The 18,272-nt window shown below is 43.4% G+C and overlaps 1 protein-coding gene across 2 annotated transcripts in view; it reads right to left on the bottom strand.

The window, feature by feature from the left end:
- arhgap35a (Rho GTPase activating protein 35a) overlaps window positions 1-18,272 on the bottom strand; it is a 161,781-nt gene that overhangs the window by 80,431 nt on the left and 63,078 nt on the right. For both annotated transcript variants that reach the window (XM_080218358.1, XM_080218357.1), the window contains exon 3: window positions 12,473-16,366. In XM_080218358.1, the coding sequence (XP_080074484.1) occupies window positions 12,473-16,183 (3,711 nt within the window). In that variant the 5' untranslated portion in view covers window positions 16,184-16,366. The remainder of the gene's footprint in view (window positions 1-12,472; window positions 16,367-18,272) is intronic.

Genomic DNA, 18,272 nt, shown 5'->3' on the forward strand with positions numbered 1-18,272 from the left:
AGCAACCCATTGGTGCAAGGTTTGAGATCAGCAATATCAGGACAGACTGAGGATTAAAATTGAGACCAATTGTGGTTCAGCACCAGAACAGGCTGAGGAGTAGACTCCGACTCTGCAGAGAGCCACTTATTTCAAAAATATATTGGGCATAAAATTTGGGGCCGATGGTAAACATTACTGTAACAGGGAGAGTAGCAAACAGAGTGGGGCATTCAATGTGTCACACACACACAAGATGTTTAACCAACAGAATTTGTGAAAATGGAACAGATTATCGAAATTACTATTATAAACTAGCCTCATTTTCTTTTCTGTCAAATTAAATAACACTTTAATACAAACAAAGAGATGCTATTAGGTAGCAGGAAGGGGCATTAATCGAGTTAGAATATACAAACTGCCTCAGCGATAATGACAATTGATTCAGCTTGGCTGCACTCAGGAGTTTCTCCCAGCCAGTACTTATCCCCCAACACTACTCCAACAGCCACCCCATTCCCCCATGGAGTTCTGCACTCTCAATTTTCAAAAAAACTTCAGACATAAAACCAGTTGGACCAATCAGGAGAAACAGATCAAGGAAGCATTAGAGGAAAAAAAAAAGTGGTTATAAAGAGTTCACTCCACTCAAGGGCCTTGAGCCGCATGATAAATATGGGCAAGGGGAGGGAATGGCGGGGGGGGAGGAGGAGGAGGAGAGAGTGAGAGAGGCAAGGGGTAGCCAAGTGGTGAGGGTTGGCAAGGGATATGTGAGAGAGAGAGACAGAGAGAGAGAGAGAGAGAGAGAGAGAGAGAGAGAGAGAGAGAGATATACAGACAGACAAAGACATAGGGAGAAAGAGACGAGAAGGCACACAATAACGCCAAAGGTAGTACAGTATTAATCTCATTATACAGGCCCACTGTTCTTTGTGTACACACGGCTGTGCATTTAAAATGTTTGCACACTGTGGACATTACATTTCACCAAGACTCGGTTCATTTTACAAATTTATTAAATGTTAGTGGACCTCCTCTGCAACTATCATGTTAAAGGGCACAGGATAAGTCACTTTATAATTGCAGCAGCACTGCACCACATGCCACATCGTACACTATTCTGCATCTGAAATTCAATGCTTCCTTTTAATGCTGAAAGTTGCAACTGTTGAGCTGGAGAGTAATTACAGACAAGCAGATTCACGTAGGTTAGAGATCATGCAAGCCTTTTGCAGGAACAGAAGTGCATGGAGGAATATCATCCCTCACGTTAAGTTAGAAGATTCCGTGTCTTATTCCAACTAACATATCAGCACCACTGATTTATGGTAGCTGTGCAACTGAAATTGTGTTTATATAAAATTGAAAGTGTGTCAGCAATATCAGGTCTAAACTCCAAAACTGTATACACATTTACACACAAGGCATTTGATCGCACCCCAGAATTACACAAACATAATCTTGGTTGAATGAGTATTATACTCTGGGAGATTCCATCTTTTGAGATGTCGAACTGACAAAAAAAATTCAGGACATTTTGAACAGGAGAGGTCTCTCTTCTGTCTTGAGTACTCTTCCGTCAACAAAGATCACTAAAATAGATCATCCAATCATTAATCTTACTGCTGTTGGTAGAACTTGCCGTGTGCAAATTGAGTACTATGTTTCGTATATTACCACAACAGACATTTCAGAAGTACTTCACTGGCTGTCAAATGCATTTTTAAGGTCATGAGGTCCCAATTGCAGTTTTCTTTGAAAAGCAAAGGAGGATCGCATTGGTACAGCCGGAGGTAAAATAATTGCTGGGTAAAAAATAAATTTAGAGGTAGGGTGGCTTAGTTCAGTACTGAACACCCACGTACCTTGGAGACAACTGGGAAGCTGCAACGGAAGGCAAGTTTAAAAAGACGGGAAAAAATACAAAGACTGGAAGAAGCATAATAATTGGACATGATGGAAGTAGGAGGACAGAGTGCTTATGCACAAAGGGCTGCAGCACCCCAATGGACTCCCAAGATAATGACCTAGGTCTTCCAGTCAGGAGTGGAATGAGCTTGCCTGTCACTAAATTAGATATAAACAGCCCTTGTGCTATGGCACATTGACATCTTTGCTCCTTCAGTTCTTGGTACCAGCAGAATCAGGAGGCCAAGTAGCAAGTGACATGCGCTTAAGGTATGTCTTTGGTTCATTGACTTGGTGTTTTAAATGCTTGCTGTCACCTTCAACACTGCAGAACCCACCCTTTCCCTGCAATGTTCACTCCCTCTTCCCAACAATACTCATGCTCACAGTGGTTAGCACTGCTCCCTCACAGCACCAAGGATCTAGGTTCAATTCTGGCCTTGGGGCGTGACCGTGTGGAGTTGACAGGTTCTTCCCATATCTGTGTGGGTTTCCTCTGGGTGCACTGTTTTCCTCCCACAGTCCAAAGATGTGGGGGTTAGGTGGATTGGCCATGCTAAATTGCCCATTAATGGCCCAAAATATCTAAGTTAGGGGATTAGTGGGGTAAATGTGTGGGGTTAAGGGAATATGGTAGAGGGTTTGCCTGTGTAAGATGCGCTGTCAGAAAATTGAAGGCTCAACAGACTGAATGGCCTCTTTCTGCACTGTAGGGATTCAATGTTCCTTCACTCCCAACAATGCTCATCTATCTCCTTCATATCTAGGCAATGCTTCCCCCACCCCACCCCCCTCAAGCTTAGACCCTCCAGCAGAATTTACTTCAAACTATGTTCGTCAGCAGTTCCAAGTAAATTTGCATTTAAAAAAAAGAGTATTACTGCAAACAGCCAAAGTTTCCTTGGAAGTGGCCAACTAATTCCAGCGACATAGGAAATCTGGAGCAAGCTGGGGAGAGTAAAACCAGCAATTGGAAATTTAAACTTCCACATAAGCACATCATGTGTCAGGATGTGCCCCTCGGGATCCTGAGGCACATCAGCAATTTCAGTCTTTTGCCATGCCCCATATTGGAAGATTTAGGCCAATGTATCATAATGCTGCCATTTTAAAGAGCAATGAACATTCTCTAATTCGGAATTTTAAAAGTGCTCCACATTCCAAATTTGACAGCAAGTGGCTCGCACCTTGTTGAGTTTTTAAGGGGGCATGACACATTAGAAAAGCAAAAATCAGTATCAACTGCAGAGAAATTTGGAGCGGGGCGGGGGGGAGAGAAGAGAGAGAAAGAGACACACACGCATACACACACACAAAAGGGGAGACCTATCTGGGTCTGACTGACAGATTACTGACGAGTCATAGCAAAACTGTACATTAGAAAGCAATATAAAGTAGAATCCTAAATGGAACAATTTATTACTCTGAGGAATGTGGAGCCTTGTAACTTGAGAGCTATTGCATCATGCACAGATTTAATCATTACCCACTAGAGAACTGGGACACAGTTGTTGACAACGCTGGCCTTCGACCTCTGGGATATAGGTTTAAAACAACGTCAGACTAATTGAATCAGAATCTCCTCTTCATACAGTTGCAAGGTCCTAACTGGAATGGGCTTTGAGTTACTTCAATCTCGTGAAAAAAAGATACATGCTCACAGTACAACATTAAAGGCTGTGTTCAGGGACACAGTATGTCCATCATCGCACAGCATCAGGAATGAGATGCTCCCCTGAAATTCAAGGTTACAGCATCAATGGGGGGACAAATACCAAAACCTTACTCTGTAGCTAACTTCTACTACACTGGAACAAGGCATGCTGAATTCCCACAGGTGGAGGAAAATATTCCACTCTTCCTGACAATCAGAGGACGAAAATGAAAACAAACTTGCGTTAAAACAAAGATTTCAAACCACAGCACAGTGCCAGCTAGTTCAAAAGCTTAAAGTAAGTTTTGAATAACCCACTGTTTGTACCCTGGTCTGTCAAAAAAAAAAGATTGAGTACAAGTTTCAGATGACTAGAAAAAGAAAGCCCTAAATGCTAAACAGATGGTTGGAATGTTCCTGTACTTGCAGTGTCAGCATTAATCCACTCTTATTTCCAGTGTTTTTCACTTCCACAGTGAGAGCAACAAAACAGAATCCAACCATACAAAGATACAGCTTAGCTTGATGGTTGCTGAAGTTTGTTACCTCACTCCCAACTCCAACCCTTGCCCAGAGGCAGCATAGCTACCAACTCAAAATATCACCAGCTTGTCAATAAGTGAACCGCGGGTACTATCAAATGATAGAATTATGCTTCATTTGGGAATAACTTCCATATACTCACTATCTCGTTTCCTAAATGAAGAATGATAGTTGTGTCCAGTACTGGACGTAGCACTAACCAAACTATCAGCTTAAGTTTTGTGTTTATTTGTGTCACAAGTAGGCCTACATTAACACTGCAATGAAGTTACTGTCAAAATCCCCTAGTCACCACAATCTAGTGCCTATTCGGGTACACTGAGGGAAAATTTAGCAAAGTCAATTCACCTAACCAGCACGTCTTTCTGACTGTAGGAGGAAACCCACGCTAAATCCACACAGACAGTGACCCAAGCTGGCAAGTAAACCCAGGTCCCTGGAGCTGTGAAGCAGCAGTGCTAACCACTGTGCCACCATGCTTAAGAGGGGCGGGGGGAGAGAATTTGCTGGCAGAAGTGTAAATTTTCTTTCATTTATGTAATTCCTTTCCTATATGGAAGTCTCTGCACCCCATTCCCTACCCCAAGCAACAAAACAATCAATAGCTTCACTCAAAATCCCATGATGGCCTGCCAGTAATACCAATCAGGAAAGGCTAGCATTCACTCCATTTCAATTTTGCTTCTTTCATTTCAAGTGCTCCAGTCCCTTTGTCATGCTTAGAGAGTGGTATAACAGGAAAAGTAAAGTAGAACTCAATGCAGCAACCTGCATTCAGTCATCTTTTTGAGGGGAAACCTAGGGAGAGAAATTTGTACAAAAATCAGAGCCCCATTATCAATATGTTCCAATGATATCTATCAAAGAAAAACTAACTTTAATCTCATGTTCAAAATGGGGGTCCTTTCAACCTTTCGTCAGTTGTTCATATAATTATTATTCCTGCACCCTCCAATTCAAGCTCAGCACCAATGGAATCTGGTAACTGACTCAGATGTTACCATATTTAGAGATAGGACTCATTGTGTCACAAGACTGCGAAATGTGCTCCAAAAATTTGGATGTCCAAGAAACCTCTTCACAATACTTTAATTGCCTTGAGTGGAAGATCTGAAATAGATAGCTTCGAAATCCCCACTGGGATCAAGCAAAGCTGTAGCATAGCCCTCATACAATTCACAACCTACCCAACAGAGGCTAATCGTCTCAAAGATCAACTGCCCTCCGGTGTTAAATTCTTCCTTGATGAAACCTCTAACATCAGTCATTCTTACACCAAAACTAAACTGACCGGAGGCATACATGACCTACAATTTGCAGACAATTGCAGTTTGGTTGCTCTCTGCAGCAGACTTGCAAGCCACTATCTCCAATTCTACATACAAGAAACGCAGCCTGTCCTTGAACGTGGTCAAAACAAGAACTTGTATCAATGTACACTTGGTGAGTCAAAGATTGCACCCTCCATGATGTGGAGACACTGAAAAATTGAGCACTTCCAATACGTTAGCAGCCACCTCCCTCAATAAGCCACCATTGGTCAATATGGCCTTCAGTTACCATATTTAATTAGTACCGAACTGTAATCGATCATGAGGGTGAAGAAAAATTGATAGAATTCCATTTTGGAAATAAGGTTATAGTTTTCCTTTGATAAGCTGCAAAACCAGCCGTAGATCAGCTATACTGACTCACGCTTCCACACAACAGCAGAAAGTGTTTGACAACAAAGACCGCTGCAAGTCCAATGTTCTCGTGCACAGAACATATCACCACTCTCCTGCACTATAGCAAGACCTGGATTCCGCATCAATGACTCATGACTATGCTGCAGAAATTCCATCAGCAATATCTCTGCTACATCCTCTGGGCCATCAGCAAACACTGGCACCCTTCCTGAAGCCAGCTTCACAAACATTCAGACAAAGCTCCTGCAAAATCAGTTCTGGTGGACTGCACAGCGTCTGGTTTGCCAAAAAGTATCTTCTCTATCATATTCCATTTTGGCAATTCTCAAATTGTTAATGTTCCAGCAGAGGAAACAGTTTTAAGGCATTCCAAAGCTCCTTGACTCAAGACAGTAACAAGGCATAGAATCACTACAGTACAGGAGGCTGCCATTTAGCCCACCAAACACAATCCCACCCAGGGCCAATTCCTGTAACCCCACATATTTACCTTGCTAATCCCCCTGATACTAGGGTAAAATTAGCCTGGCCAATGTACCTAACCTGCACAGCTTTGGACTATGGGAAAAAACTGGAGCACCTGGAGGAAACCCACACAGACACAGGGAGAATATGCAGATTCCACACAGAGTGGCCCAAGCTGGGAATCGAACCGAGGTCCCTGGTGCTGTGAGGCAGCATTGTTAACAACTGAACTACAATGCCACCCCTATCAATTAATGACTGGGTGAAGACTACTACCATTTGTCCCAAACAACGACAATTTGTCCACCAAACTGCATCACATTGAGTCATAATCTTGATAATGTTGGAGAAGGATGATAGGAAAGGCAAGAAAGGAAGCAAATCCTGCACTCTGGAAACCATCACCTTGTGGGTTATCTTGCCCCTTGTGGCCCAAAGTTTGTGAGTTGAGAATTGGCCTGTTCAGTCACATGGAAATCCTATGACAGAAACTCATCACCCAGAGCAAACATCATCCTCAAAAAGAGGGACAATTAATGACTGGAGATAGGAATGCAACAAAGAACTGAAGAGGGAAGAACTCATCCGCTCAAGGAAACGTCTTCAAGCATAAACAGCTGTTGAATTGAACCAACTCAGAAATGTTACACTTCTCACATCTTAGTAGTCAGTTATTTTCAACACAAAGACCACTTTTTATCATGAGGCAAGGGTGACAATTATGACAGAAGGAAGAAAGAGTGTGTGAAATGATGAAAGAGCATGTGCAAGCACAAGATTAGAGCTAGAAATAGCAAACTAAATAAGGACGGCCAAAAAAATGAAGTACATAGAATCCCTACAGTGCAGGAGCCAGCCATTTGGCCCATTGAGTCTGCACCAACCACGATCCCACCCAGGCCCTATTTCCGTAACCCCACATATTTACTCAGCTCATCCCCCTGACAATTTAGTCAGGGCAATTTAGTGTGGCCAATCAACTTAACTTGCATATCTTTGGACTGTGGGAGGAAACTGGAGCACCCTGAGGAAACTCACACAGACACGGGGAGAAAGTGCAGATGCTGCATACAGTGACCTGAGGCTGGAACTGAACCCAGGACCTTGGCACTGTGAGGGAGCAGTGCTAACCACTGTGCCACCATGCCATCTCTTATTACCTTTAACATTTAAAATCTTGTTAGTTGACTGAAATATCAAAACTAGTTCACTCAATGATTTTACAAAGCTACTCATACATCATAGAATTCTTACAGTGCAGAAGGGGGCCAATTGACCCCAGATCTCCAACAGAGCATCTTACCAATCTCACTAGCCTCCCCTCCCCCACCCTATCCTGTAAACCCACCCATTTATCCTGCTCACTCCACTTAACCTACACATCTTGGGTCACGAAGAGGCAATTTAGCATGGCCAATCCATCTCACCTGCATATCTTTGGACAGTGGGAGGAAACCAGAGCACCCGGAGGGAACTCTTAAACACAGGGAGAATGTGTAAACTCCATACAGTGACCCAAGGCTGCAACTGAACCCTGGTCCCTGGCGCTGTGAGGCAGCAGTGCCACCCACAAGAGTGAAATTCAAAGTCTTTTGAGAAAAGTCTTTGTATCTTCTTGTGGCTGGCTGACCAACAGTGACAGCAGCAATGACAATGAGAATTAAGCATGCTGGGAACTTTGGGCAAGTTAAACTAAACACAGATGCAGGTCAGAGGAAGCCGTTGCAAGTCACGACCTACCTCGTGAGCTGTGACTTGACACTGTGTTGATCTATTAAGGATAGTTTGGACTATGCTGGACACTTTTACCACATTCGGTGAGGTTATGCAATTTACATGCAGCTTTCTGTAAAGATTTGGAAATTGTTTACAAATAACTCCACTGGCTGTAATCGAACAGTGTGATCGGTTTCCACTGATACTTTCTGGAAGAATATGGAAATTTAGTCTAAGAGATGCTTTTGAATTTTTGTCTTCAGTGAAAACTCGAGAATCAGCTGCACAAAGTGTGCCTGGGAGACATTTTCAGAGAAGACAAAGAAACTACAAGAGAAGATCTACATTGGGGAGCAAAACTGGCCAGTTTTGCTTGAGCAAGGAATACCTACTTTCAGTCAAAAGTTTAAAAGTTTGTGTCACAATTAGGCTTACATCAAACACGGCAACGACGTTACTGTGAAAATCCCCGAATTGCCTCACTCCGGCATCTGTTTGGATTCGCTGAGGGAGAATTTAACATGGCCAATGCACCTAGCCAGCATGTCTTTAGGACTGTGAAAAGAAACTGGAGCACCCGGAGGAAACCCACACAGACACAGGGAGTACATGCAAACTCCACACAGAATGACATGAATCAATCTGGGTCCCTAACACTGAGAAGGCAGTACTAACCAAAAGTTACAGCTGAAGAAGAATTAAAAGGTTTAAAGTTAAATGAGTTAAAACATTGCAACAAATGTGTGTCTGTATTAGGCATTGGTTCTGAAAGAAGTGGCAGAAGTGATAGCGGATGCCTTAGTAATTATTTATCAAAATTCGCTGGACTCCGGGGAAGTGCCGGAAGATTGGAAAACGGCTAATGTTACGCCGCTGTTTAAAAAAGGTAGCAGACAAAAGGCAGGGAATTATAGGCCGGTTAGTTTAACGTCTGTAGTTGGAAAAATGCTAGAATCCGTCATCAAAGAAGAAATAGCGAGGCACCTAGAAAAGAATGGTTTGATTGAGCAGACGCAGCACGGATTCGTTATGAGGAAGTCGTGTTTAACGAATTTATTGGATTTCTATGAGGATGTGACTAGTGCAGTAGACAGAGGGGACCCGGTGGATACGGTGTTTTTAGATTTCCAAAAGGCGTTTGATAAGGTGCCTCACAAAAGATTGCTGCAAAAGGTTAGGGTGCACGGAGTTGGGGGTAAGGTGTTAGAGTGGATAGAGGATTGGTTGTCTAATAGGAAGCAGAGAGTTGGAATCAATGGGTGCTATCCTGGTTGGCAGTTGGTGACTCGTGGAGTGCCGCAGGAATCGGTGCTGGGGCCTCAACTGTTTACCATTTACATAGATGGTCTGGAGGAGGGGGCTGAGTGTAGGGTAACGAAATTTGCTGATGACACGAAAATGAGTGGAAAAGCAAATTGCATGGACGGTGTGGAAAGTCTGCATAGGGATCTGGATAGGCTGAGTGAGTGGGCGAGGACCTAGCAGATGGAGTATAATGTTAGGAAGTGTGAGGTTATCCACTTTGGTAGAAATAATAGCAGGAGGGATTATTATTTAAAAAGTGAAAAGTTGCTGCATGCTACTGTGCAGGGGGACCTGGGAGTCCTTGTGCACGAATCGCAAAAACCCAGTCTGCAGGTGATCAAGGCGGCAAATGGAATGTTGGCCTTTATAGCGAGGGGGATAGAATATAAAAGCAGGGAGGTCTTGCTGCAACTGTACAGGGTACTGGTGAGGCCGCAGCTGGAGTACCGTGTGCAGGTTTGGTCGCCGCACTTGCGCAAGGATATATTGGTCTTGGGAGTGCAGAGAAGGTTCACTCAGCTGATACTGGAGATGAGGGGGTTAGCCTATTAAGAGAGGCCGAATAGACTGGGTCTGTACTTGTTGGAGTTTAGAAGGACGAGGGGTGATCGTATAGAGGTATATAAGATAATGAAGGGGATGGATAGGATAGAGGTAGAGAGATTCTTCCCGCTTAGAAAGGATAGCAGGACTAGAGGGCACAGCCTCAAAGTGGTGGTTTAGGTAGGTAGGTAGGTAGGGAGGGAGGTAGGGAGGGAGGGAGGGAGGGAGGGAGGGAGGGAGGGAGGGAGGGAGGGAGGGAGGGAGGGAGGGAGGGAGGGAGGGAGGGAGGGAGGGAGGGAGGGAGGGAGGGAGGGAGGGAGGGAGAGATTCTCTGCCCATTGAAGTGGAGGAGGCTACCTCGCTGAATATATTTAAGTCACGGGTAGATAGGTTTCTGGTAGACAGGGGAATTAAGGGTTATGGGCGGAAAGCAGGAAAGTGGAACTGATCCACTTCAGATCAGCCATGATCTTACTGAATGGCGGGGCAGGCACAAAGGGCTAGATGGCCTACTCCTGCTCCTATTTCTTGTGTTCTTACCAAAAATACTGAATAAAGAGTAACATCGAGCTGAAATTGAGTCACTCTGTCCTTTGGCTTGTTACACATGGGGAAATATCAGGGGAAAAGATTTAAGTTGACAGTCAGATAACATTCAAGTCAAGCTATTATTCTACTTGTGCAGTATCTTTTCAAAGTTAAAGCTTAGTATTAAGCAGTTGGCAATCACAGAAGAACTTTCAAATTTTCTTTCAACAAAAGCAGCTGTTACTAAACAGTTGAGATATTGTTGAGCACAACAGATCTCAGATGGTGTACAAATATAGCTGAATATTAGCCTGGTTCCACAGGCAACACTTCTGCCTCCAAATTAAAAGGTTGAGTGTTTCAACATCACATAACACAATCTCAACTTTGTGCAATGCTGAGGGATGAGATGCGAAACTGAAGATCCATCTGCCTGTGCTGCTGGACAGTAAGATTCCACGGTAGTACTCACAAAAGAGTAGGGCATTCTTCCAATGTGCTGGCTAACAGCCCTTCCCACAAACCAACAGTTTCAGAAAGAAAAAACTGGCTGCTTTTGAAACATTGGTGATTGCAATGTTTGCCTACAGAAGTCACTTCACAACACAAGCAATTCATCACATGATGCTGAAGACATTTTACCAAGTTTGTTACTCAACAGCCTGCATTATTCACCACAGTTGGAATTTTATAGCAATTAAAACCAGAGTTGCAGGAAAATTAATTTCTCATCCTCATGTTTAAATTCCTCTGTGATCATACACATTCCAATTGCCAAACTCCTCCAAACCACCTGGGATTCTCCCCCTCCAACTTTGGCCTCTTGTGCATCCCTCACTCCCATTTGCTCTACTCATTTGTGGCAGTTCCTTCAGCCACCTTTCCGCACACTGTTCCATCCCTCCACTCTTTCTTTTTAAGACCCTATTTAAAACCTCTCTCTTCAACCAAGCTTTTAATCATCCATCCTAACATCCCATTATCCACTCCTTCGGCTCAGTGTCAACACTTGTCTGATTGCGAAATGCCTTGGGGCTTTTTCAGACATTGGTGGCGCTGATAAAATGCAAGTTATCGTTCTACTATATCCATTTTCTACAAGACATATAGCACTTAAATAAGCTCTACTGCTGTTACAAATCTCCTCTTGGGCAATACTCAATTAACCGCCATAAACTACTGCCAACAGCATGATTTGTCACCATCAGTATTTGAGCTACTTTTGCAGTACAAAATATTCTCCAGGTACATATGGCAATGTCTGTGAATTGTATAAAGTGGCTCTACAGGTCAAATGAACATGAAACAAAAACATTCACATGCAAAATTACACTTCACTGAAATTCTCTGAAAACACTGGAGCAAGATCAAGTTTATTGTTAATTTATGGGAAACAGGTAATGTTGGAAAGCCAGAATTTGCCACACATTCCTAATAATTTATGGGAAAATGATGGGCAGGAAAATGGTGAACACTGCTGCATCACAGCTCAAGGGACCAGGTACGATTCCGGCCTCGGTGACAAGATTAGCATGTTTTCCCCCATGTGACTTTCCCCCAGATACTCTGGTTTCCTTCCACAGTCCAAAGATGTGCAGATAAAGGTGGGCTGGCCATGCCAAATTTCCCTCAGCATTAAATATGTATCGATTAGGTGGATTAGTGGGGTGTGAGAGGTTACCAGGATAGGATGGGATGCTCTCGGAGCGTTAGTGCATACTAGAGGGGCTGAATGGCCTCCTTCTGCGCTGTAAGGATTCTATGAAATATAAAGTTGTCTTCTTGACAACTAAATTGCTTGCAAGGCCACTTAGGAGGGAAGTTAAGAGTCAACTGCATTGATGGAGGATCTGAAAGTACACTTACAGTGTACTTTCAGGGCAAGAACAGCAGATTTCCTTTCCTAATAATCCCATCTGGTTCACTGATCCTTAATGACAACCTGTCAGTTATGTGGTCACCATTACTGGCACAGTGCTAAATTTTTTCATTCCAGATTTAAGTTAAATTCCTCACGTCACGGTGGGATTTGAACTTGTTACCTCTGGATTACTAGTCCCACAACACAATCGCTAGACTCCTGTTTGTCATGGGTTCATAATTATTGTTAGACAGAATTCTGTAATGGAACCTAGACTCTTACCCTGGACGTTGGCCTTCTCAAGCTACGTAGAAGCTTCCCTCGCTTTGACTCATCTCCATCTGGTTCAAACGTATTGGCAGTATTATCTCCCTTAGGCACTGAAGAATCAGCCTCTGCTTTTTTCTGTGATGATAGAGACCCAAGCTCATCATCACTGCCAACACTGAAACTTGTTCGATAACTTGCAAACTTGCCTAACTTTTTGGACCGGTCCCTGTACAACAATGGTTTGCTGACAGAAGAAAGTTTCCTCTGGCGCTCCAAAGAACTGATGTCCATTTCACTGTCTGACCCATTCCCACTTCCATTCGACTGGGACTTTGCAGAAATAGAATTTCGAATTGTGATGATTTTGCCCTGGGTGCTGTCATGTGGCACTGAATAGATATTCTCTTCATCCAGTCTCGGTCTCACCAAGGTGTCTATCGGCTCTGCGTAATCAGAGGTGTACGACCCATCTTCAGAAGGTGCCCAACTTACAGTTGAATGCTTTCTCGGCATTTCTTTGCTGGCTGGTTCTTTCCCCTCAGAGGAATCCATTCTCTTCATCAGTTTGTCAAAATGTACCATTGGCTTTGGTTTTACAGGAGGAGGTACTTTGTTATTTAGCCTCTCAAAAGAGCTGAATGTGTTGTACAGCGAGTAGTTGTCATTCCCTTCAAAGTCCATTAAGAGCTTTGATTGCTCTTTAGTTGCTGGAGTCCCGGAGGTTTCATCTCGAAGTGCAACATAGGGTGGTGGACCTTCAATGTCTTCATCATAGTCAAAGCAGTTTGAATTGTTGAGAGGCGAGCCAGGTCTGGGGGAAAAGTTGAACACTTCTTCCGGGTTGCTGCATGCTTCTGCCGCATTGTCATACATGTGTAAAGCTTCAACAATGATTTTCTTTTCCGCCGCATCTCTGAAAAACGGAGCAAAGATGTCCACGTTGTGCTGAAACGGCTGTCCGCTAGATATCACAGTAAACCTGCCACAGATCTCGTGAGCGATTTCCTGGCCTTCTTCAAGCTGGTCCCGGGAGACATCACTCTCTGACACTTCAGCTCCTTCAGTGATTGCTACTAACTGGATAGGTATGGTGTCTTGCACATCTGACAGAAAGGCACGCAGCATTGCTAAAGAAGCTTTGCGCCTAGCCAAATAAAAAACAATGTAACCATGGACTAACTGATTTTTCCTTATGTTGAAAGAGGAATGGTAGGAAAGAATTGACAGTTCAACACTCTTACGCACCGCTCCAATAGCTAATTCGAGCATTACCGAATTGCTGTTTCCAGGCTGCAATGAGTTACAAAAATGAGGCTGAATAATGGAGATGAGGACGTCATCCACGCTAAATAAATCACCACACATCAAACACATTACTATTCGGAGATCTGCATCAGTTAAGTCCTTAATGCTGGGGGATGCACTGACTAGATTCAGATTGCGTTTCATGGTATCCAACAAGCCTTTCAAAGCCTGATTGATTTGCAATTCACTAAAGTTTCGACCGGAACCTACACTGTGAGAAGTTACATCAACAAAAAGACATTGCAATTTGTTGGCAAGTTGTTGGCCATGGTTCCTCAAAGTCTGTAGTGTTTCTCCACCACTCTCCCTTTTGTTTGCTAGGACAAGAGTTAGAGGCAGCTGTGCTAAATGATTGTCCCTTCGGTCTATAGTTGACTCCTTCAGTTTCTCTAAGCTCTCCTTTATGTAGTATAGCGATTCTTTGGAGTTGTAGAGGCAAAGACAACCATGAGGTTGAAAGGTCGGTGTCTGAAAAGAATTAACCCGGTGTTTCACGTTGCCTTCTATCGGTCGCAATGATAGTTCATACATTTTGCCCTCAAGCACGTACTTGTCATCAGTGCACAACACTCGAATCTCATTAGCCAGTTCATGTGCAAGTCCGTCCTTGCCCAGAAGTACAAGGTTGAGTTTGTCAGCACTGGAGTCCAAATGGGAGTTCACATGGCTCCGGTCAGAAGATCGATAAAATCTCGTGACCAATAACTGTTCAACTTTACTGTCCATGCATTTCTGACTGTTCGGACAAGTCTCCTTCGTTGGATGATACACAAAATGAATGTGCTTCAAGACAAGGGCATCTCGCTCAGCTTGGAGCTTTTGAAGTGCCTTAAAGCGTTGCTCTTCTCCCAAAACATCCTGGATGAGGCCCATTTTCTCCTTGCTGGGCTTTGCATCCAACTCCAATTCGTAAAACAACTCAGAATACTCTAAAAGCAATTCCTGAAACTGATCCTTGGCCTTATCTATGATCTCACGTTGGTGTCTACTGTAAATATCTTGGTATTCTTGCTCTTGGAGCCACTGATAGAATTCCTCATTCATAACAAAACTTCTAGCCTCTTCCCATGGTTTTCCCGGAGTTATGAAAGGTGATGTACCCAAATTTTCCTTAAAAGCTCTCCTCATCTCAGCTCTCTTTCTTTCGTTCTTCAGTTTCTCCAAATGCTTTCTGAATTGATCCTCTGCACATTTCCCAACCAGCAAATCAAATGGAATCCGGTCGTCATCCACTTTATCAATATGATCCGTTTTATCCCATGGTGTCTCACTAAGGACAACAAACCAGGCTGGGAAGTCCTGCTTGGTCTTCAATCTCTGCTGGGCTGCAGGCCAGGTCAAGTTTTCAATCTCATTCAGGTCTGGAAAAAGGGCATCAAGAGCGAGCACAAGTCTGTTGAGGTACTTGTTCTTCAAGTGGTCAATGTGCTTGTCCTTGAGCATCAGGACGTGCTGCGAGAACAGTTTTTTGGCCTTCAGAGTTCCTTCTAGGTACACATACTCTTGGAATTCAGGTTTCATCTGCATTTTCCTAGTGGCATTCATCCAACTTTCATTGTGATGGGTGACACAGTGGCTAATGATAAATTCATACTTATCTTTGCCATGAGCTATTAGTTGACTTTGTTGTTTCAACGCTTCATAGTATGGAGTTATTTTGGGCCTTGCCCTGCTTTTATCTATCAGCTGCGCTAAAGTACTAAAGGCCAGTTCCACATTGACATTCGATCGTGCCGATGACTCTACCACTTGGAGGTTCTTCCTGGTCATGGCAAAGGAGTGTACCTCGCGTATGTACCGTTCCACACCTTCGTCACATTTCGTCAGCACCACCACAATGGGTTTTTTTGTTTTTATTATTTGGTTATACAGATTGGTGACAAATTTGAGCTGCTCCTCAAAATTCCTGTTCATACCCCTGCTGACATCCACACAGAGAAGGAAGCCATCAATCAGCAGCTTCCCTTCTGGCATCTGCTTCTGTTCAAAGTCTTGTTCCAGACCTAATTGGTCAGTGCAAATATACATCAGCTTCTCAGCAGATGCCAATTTGGTTGCTGCAGCCCGTTTAATGTAGGGTTGCAGGGCGGTGCTCCGATGCGGCTGAAAAGTCTGATCATCGATGAACTCCGTTTGCTCCACGACATGAATGCGACATTCCACTCCTTCCTCCACCGTTCTCCCAACCTCGCCCCAATATAAAAAATGGTCATTGTTAACCACACGGCCCCCAAAGTCACTGGTGCTGAGGACTGATGTGTGGTCAAGGTGAAATTCATCGGCTTTCGGGCGCACAAACCGATTGCAGAAACATGATTTTCCAACTCCACACTGGCCCTTCTCTTTTTCCGTCCCAGATAATCCCACGACACTGATGCTGTAACTTGGGATCCGCACATCCTGTTTCTTTGCCATCATAATTACCCGATCATCCTGACAGGATTAACACCAGGACCACCACAGAACTCCAAACGACCTGCAAGGTGTAGTTATAGACTGACACCTTCAGTGACATAAGCTTCAGGTCCCATGTTCCCCTGGTCCTCAGTATTATTATCCTTTTGCCTCACGCAATTAAAAGTAGATGGTCCCAGTAACTCACTGTAAAAGAACAACAAGAGAATGAAAAACTAGAGTTGGTAAACAAAACTGTAATGGTCATATCTTATATCCATTTGAACATTAAAAATTGCAAATGTACTTGGTCTTTTCAAGTTGGTGCTGCTTGTAAGATAAAATATATAGACTGAATTTGGAACTTTCCTGTTTGAAATTTGGCAACAAAATGACGGCAAAAGATGATGAACTAATACACAAGATTGAAGGGTAATTTTTACAGTTAAAAGGCAGTATTTCCAACAGGTATTTAACCAATGTTTTAAACAAGCCAAGAAAAACCACAACTATGCAGCCTAATCTCAAATCAACTGTACAGCACCCAAATTTGAAAGTGAAACAAAGTAATTAGCCTCCAGAGCAACAGCAGTGACTTGACCTGCTGAGTGCCAATTCTTTTTATATTCATGGTGTGGAGATGCCAGGGTTGGACTGGGGCGGGCATAGTAATACATCTCAACACCAGGTTAAAGCCCAACACATTTATTTGGTATTGCGAGCTTTCAGAGTTCATCAATGATCAGACTGTTCAGCCGCATCGGAACACCACCCTGCAACCCTACACTAAATAGGCTGCTCCTTTATCAGGTGAGTCATTTATATTTATTTGTGGGGATATGGATGTCGCTGGCTGGGCCAGCATTTAGTGTCCATCCCTAGTTGCCCTTGTTCAGAGGACATTTGAAAGTCAACCACATTTGTGTGGCTCTGGAGTCACATGTAGGTCAGACCGAGGATGGATGGCAGATTTCCTTCCTCAAAGGACATTAGTGAACCAGGTGTGTTTTTTTACGACAATCAACAATGGTTTCATGACGATCAATATTCTTAGTTCCAGATTTTTTTTAATGGAATTTAAATTCCACCATTTGCTGTGGTGGGATTCGAACCCGGGTCTCCAGAACACGAGCTGAGTTTCTGAGTTAATAGTCTAGCAATAACATCACGAGGCCGTTGCCTCCCTTGCCATGCAAATAATGGTGGGAGATGGGCAAGAAGTATTGTTCTCTTATTACTGAGAAAAAAGACTCATGCCTAAATTAGCTGCAGGTTCCAAACTTAAGCTTTAAATTTCGCATTTTGTTCACTAAGAATAGCACATGCTCGAGGAATTTCCTCCACTTCTTTCCATATTCATATTGATTCACAGTTAAAGGATGGTGACAGACATTGGCCAGTTACACAATACTTCACCCAAATGGTTGAGACTAATGTCTGAACTTCAACTGTCAAAGTCTGCAGGATATTTGGCTACAGTAGCGTCTTGAGATAGCAATCAGAAGCAGGAAATCCTGGGCAATTTTTCTTTCCCAAATCCAGAGACACTGACAACAACTGCAGGAAGAGTAGTGCACCCAAAGACTAATACACTAAATTTTAGACATAACACTCTGAATTTGGAATCTTCCTGGTCTATATGGTTTGGAGACTGACTAATTAAATCAGAGACACCAGCAACACTCCACACAGACGTCTCTATCAAATTTTTACGAAATGAGCATTTATTGCCTAGCCCCAATTTCCCTCAAGATGATGGTGGTGAGCTGCCTCCTTGAACCACTGCAGTCCATACGGTGTAGGTACATTCACAGTGCTATTAGGGAGGGAATTCCAGGATGTTGATTCAGCAACTGCAAAGGAACGGTGATAGATTTCCAAATCAGGCTGGTAAGTGACTTGGGGGGCAAATTGCAGGTGGTCTGTCTGCTGCCCTTGTCCTTCTAGATGGTAATGCTCATGAGTTTTGAAGGTACTGCCTAAAGAGCTTGGCTGAGTTCCTGCAGTGTCTTTTGTAAATAATATACACTGTTGCTACAGTACGTTAATAGCGGAGAGAGGAATGTTTGTGCAAGGAGTGCCGGTCAAGCATCTTTACCCTGGATGGTGTCTA

Source organism: Carcharhinus amblyrhynchos, unplaced genomic scaffold, assembly GCF_965287045.1.
Source record: "Carcharhinus amblyrhynchos unplaced genomic scaffold, sCarAmb.v2.hapA scaffold_37, whole genome shotgun sequence".
Taxonomy (NCBI): Eukaryota; Metazoa; Chordata; class Chondrichthyes; order Carcharhiniformes; family Carcharhinidae; genus Carcharhinus; species Carcharhinus amblyrhynchos.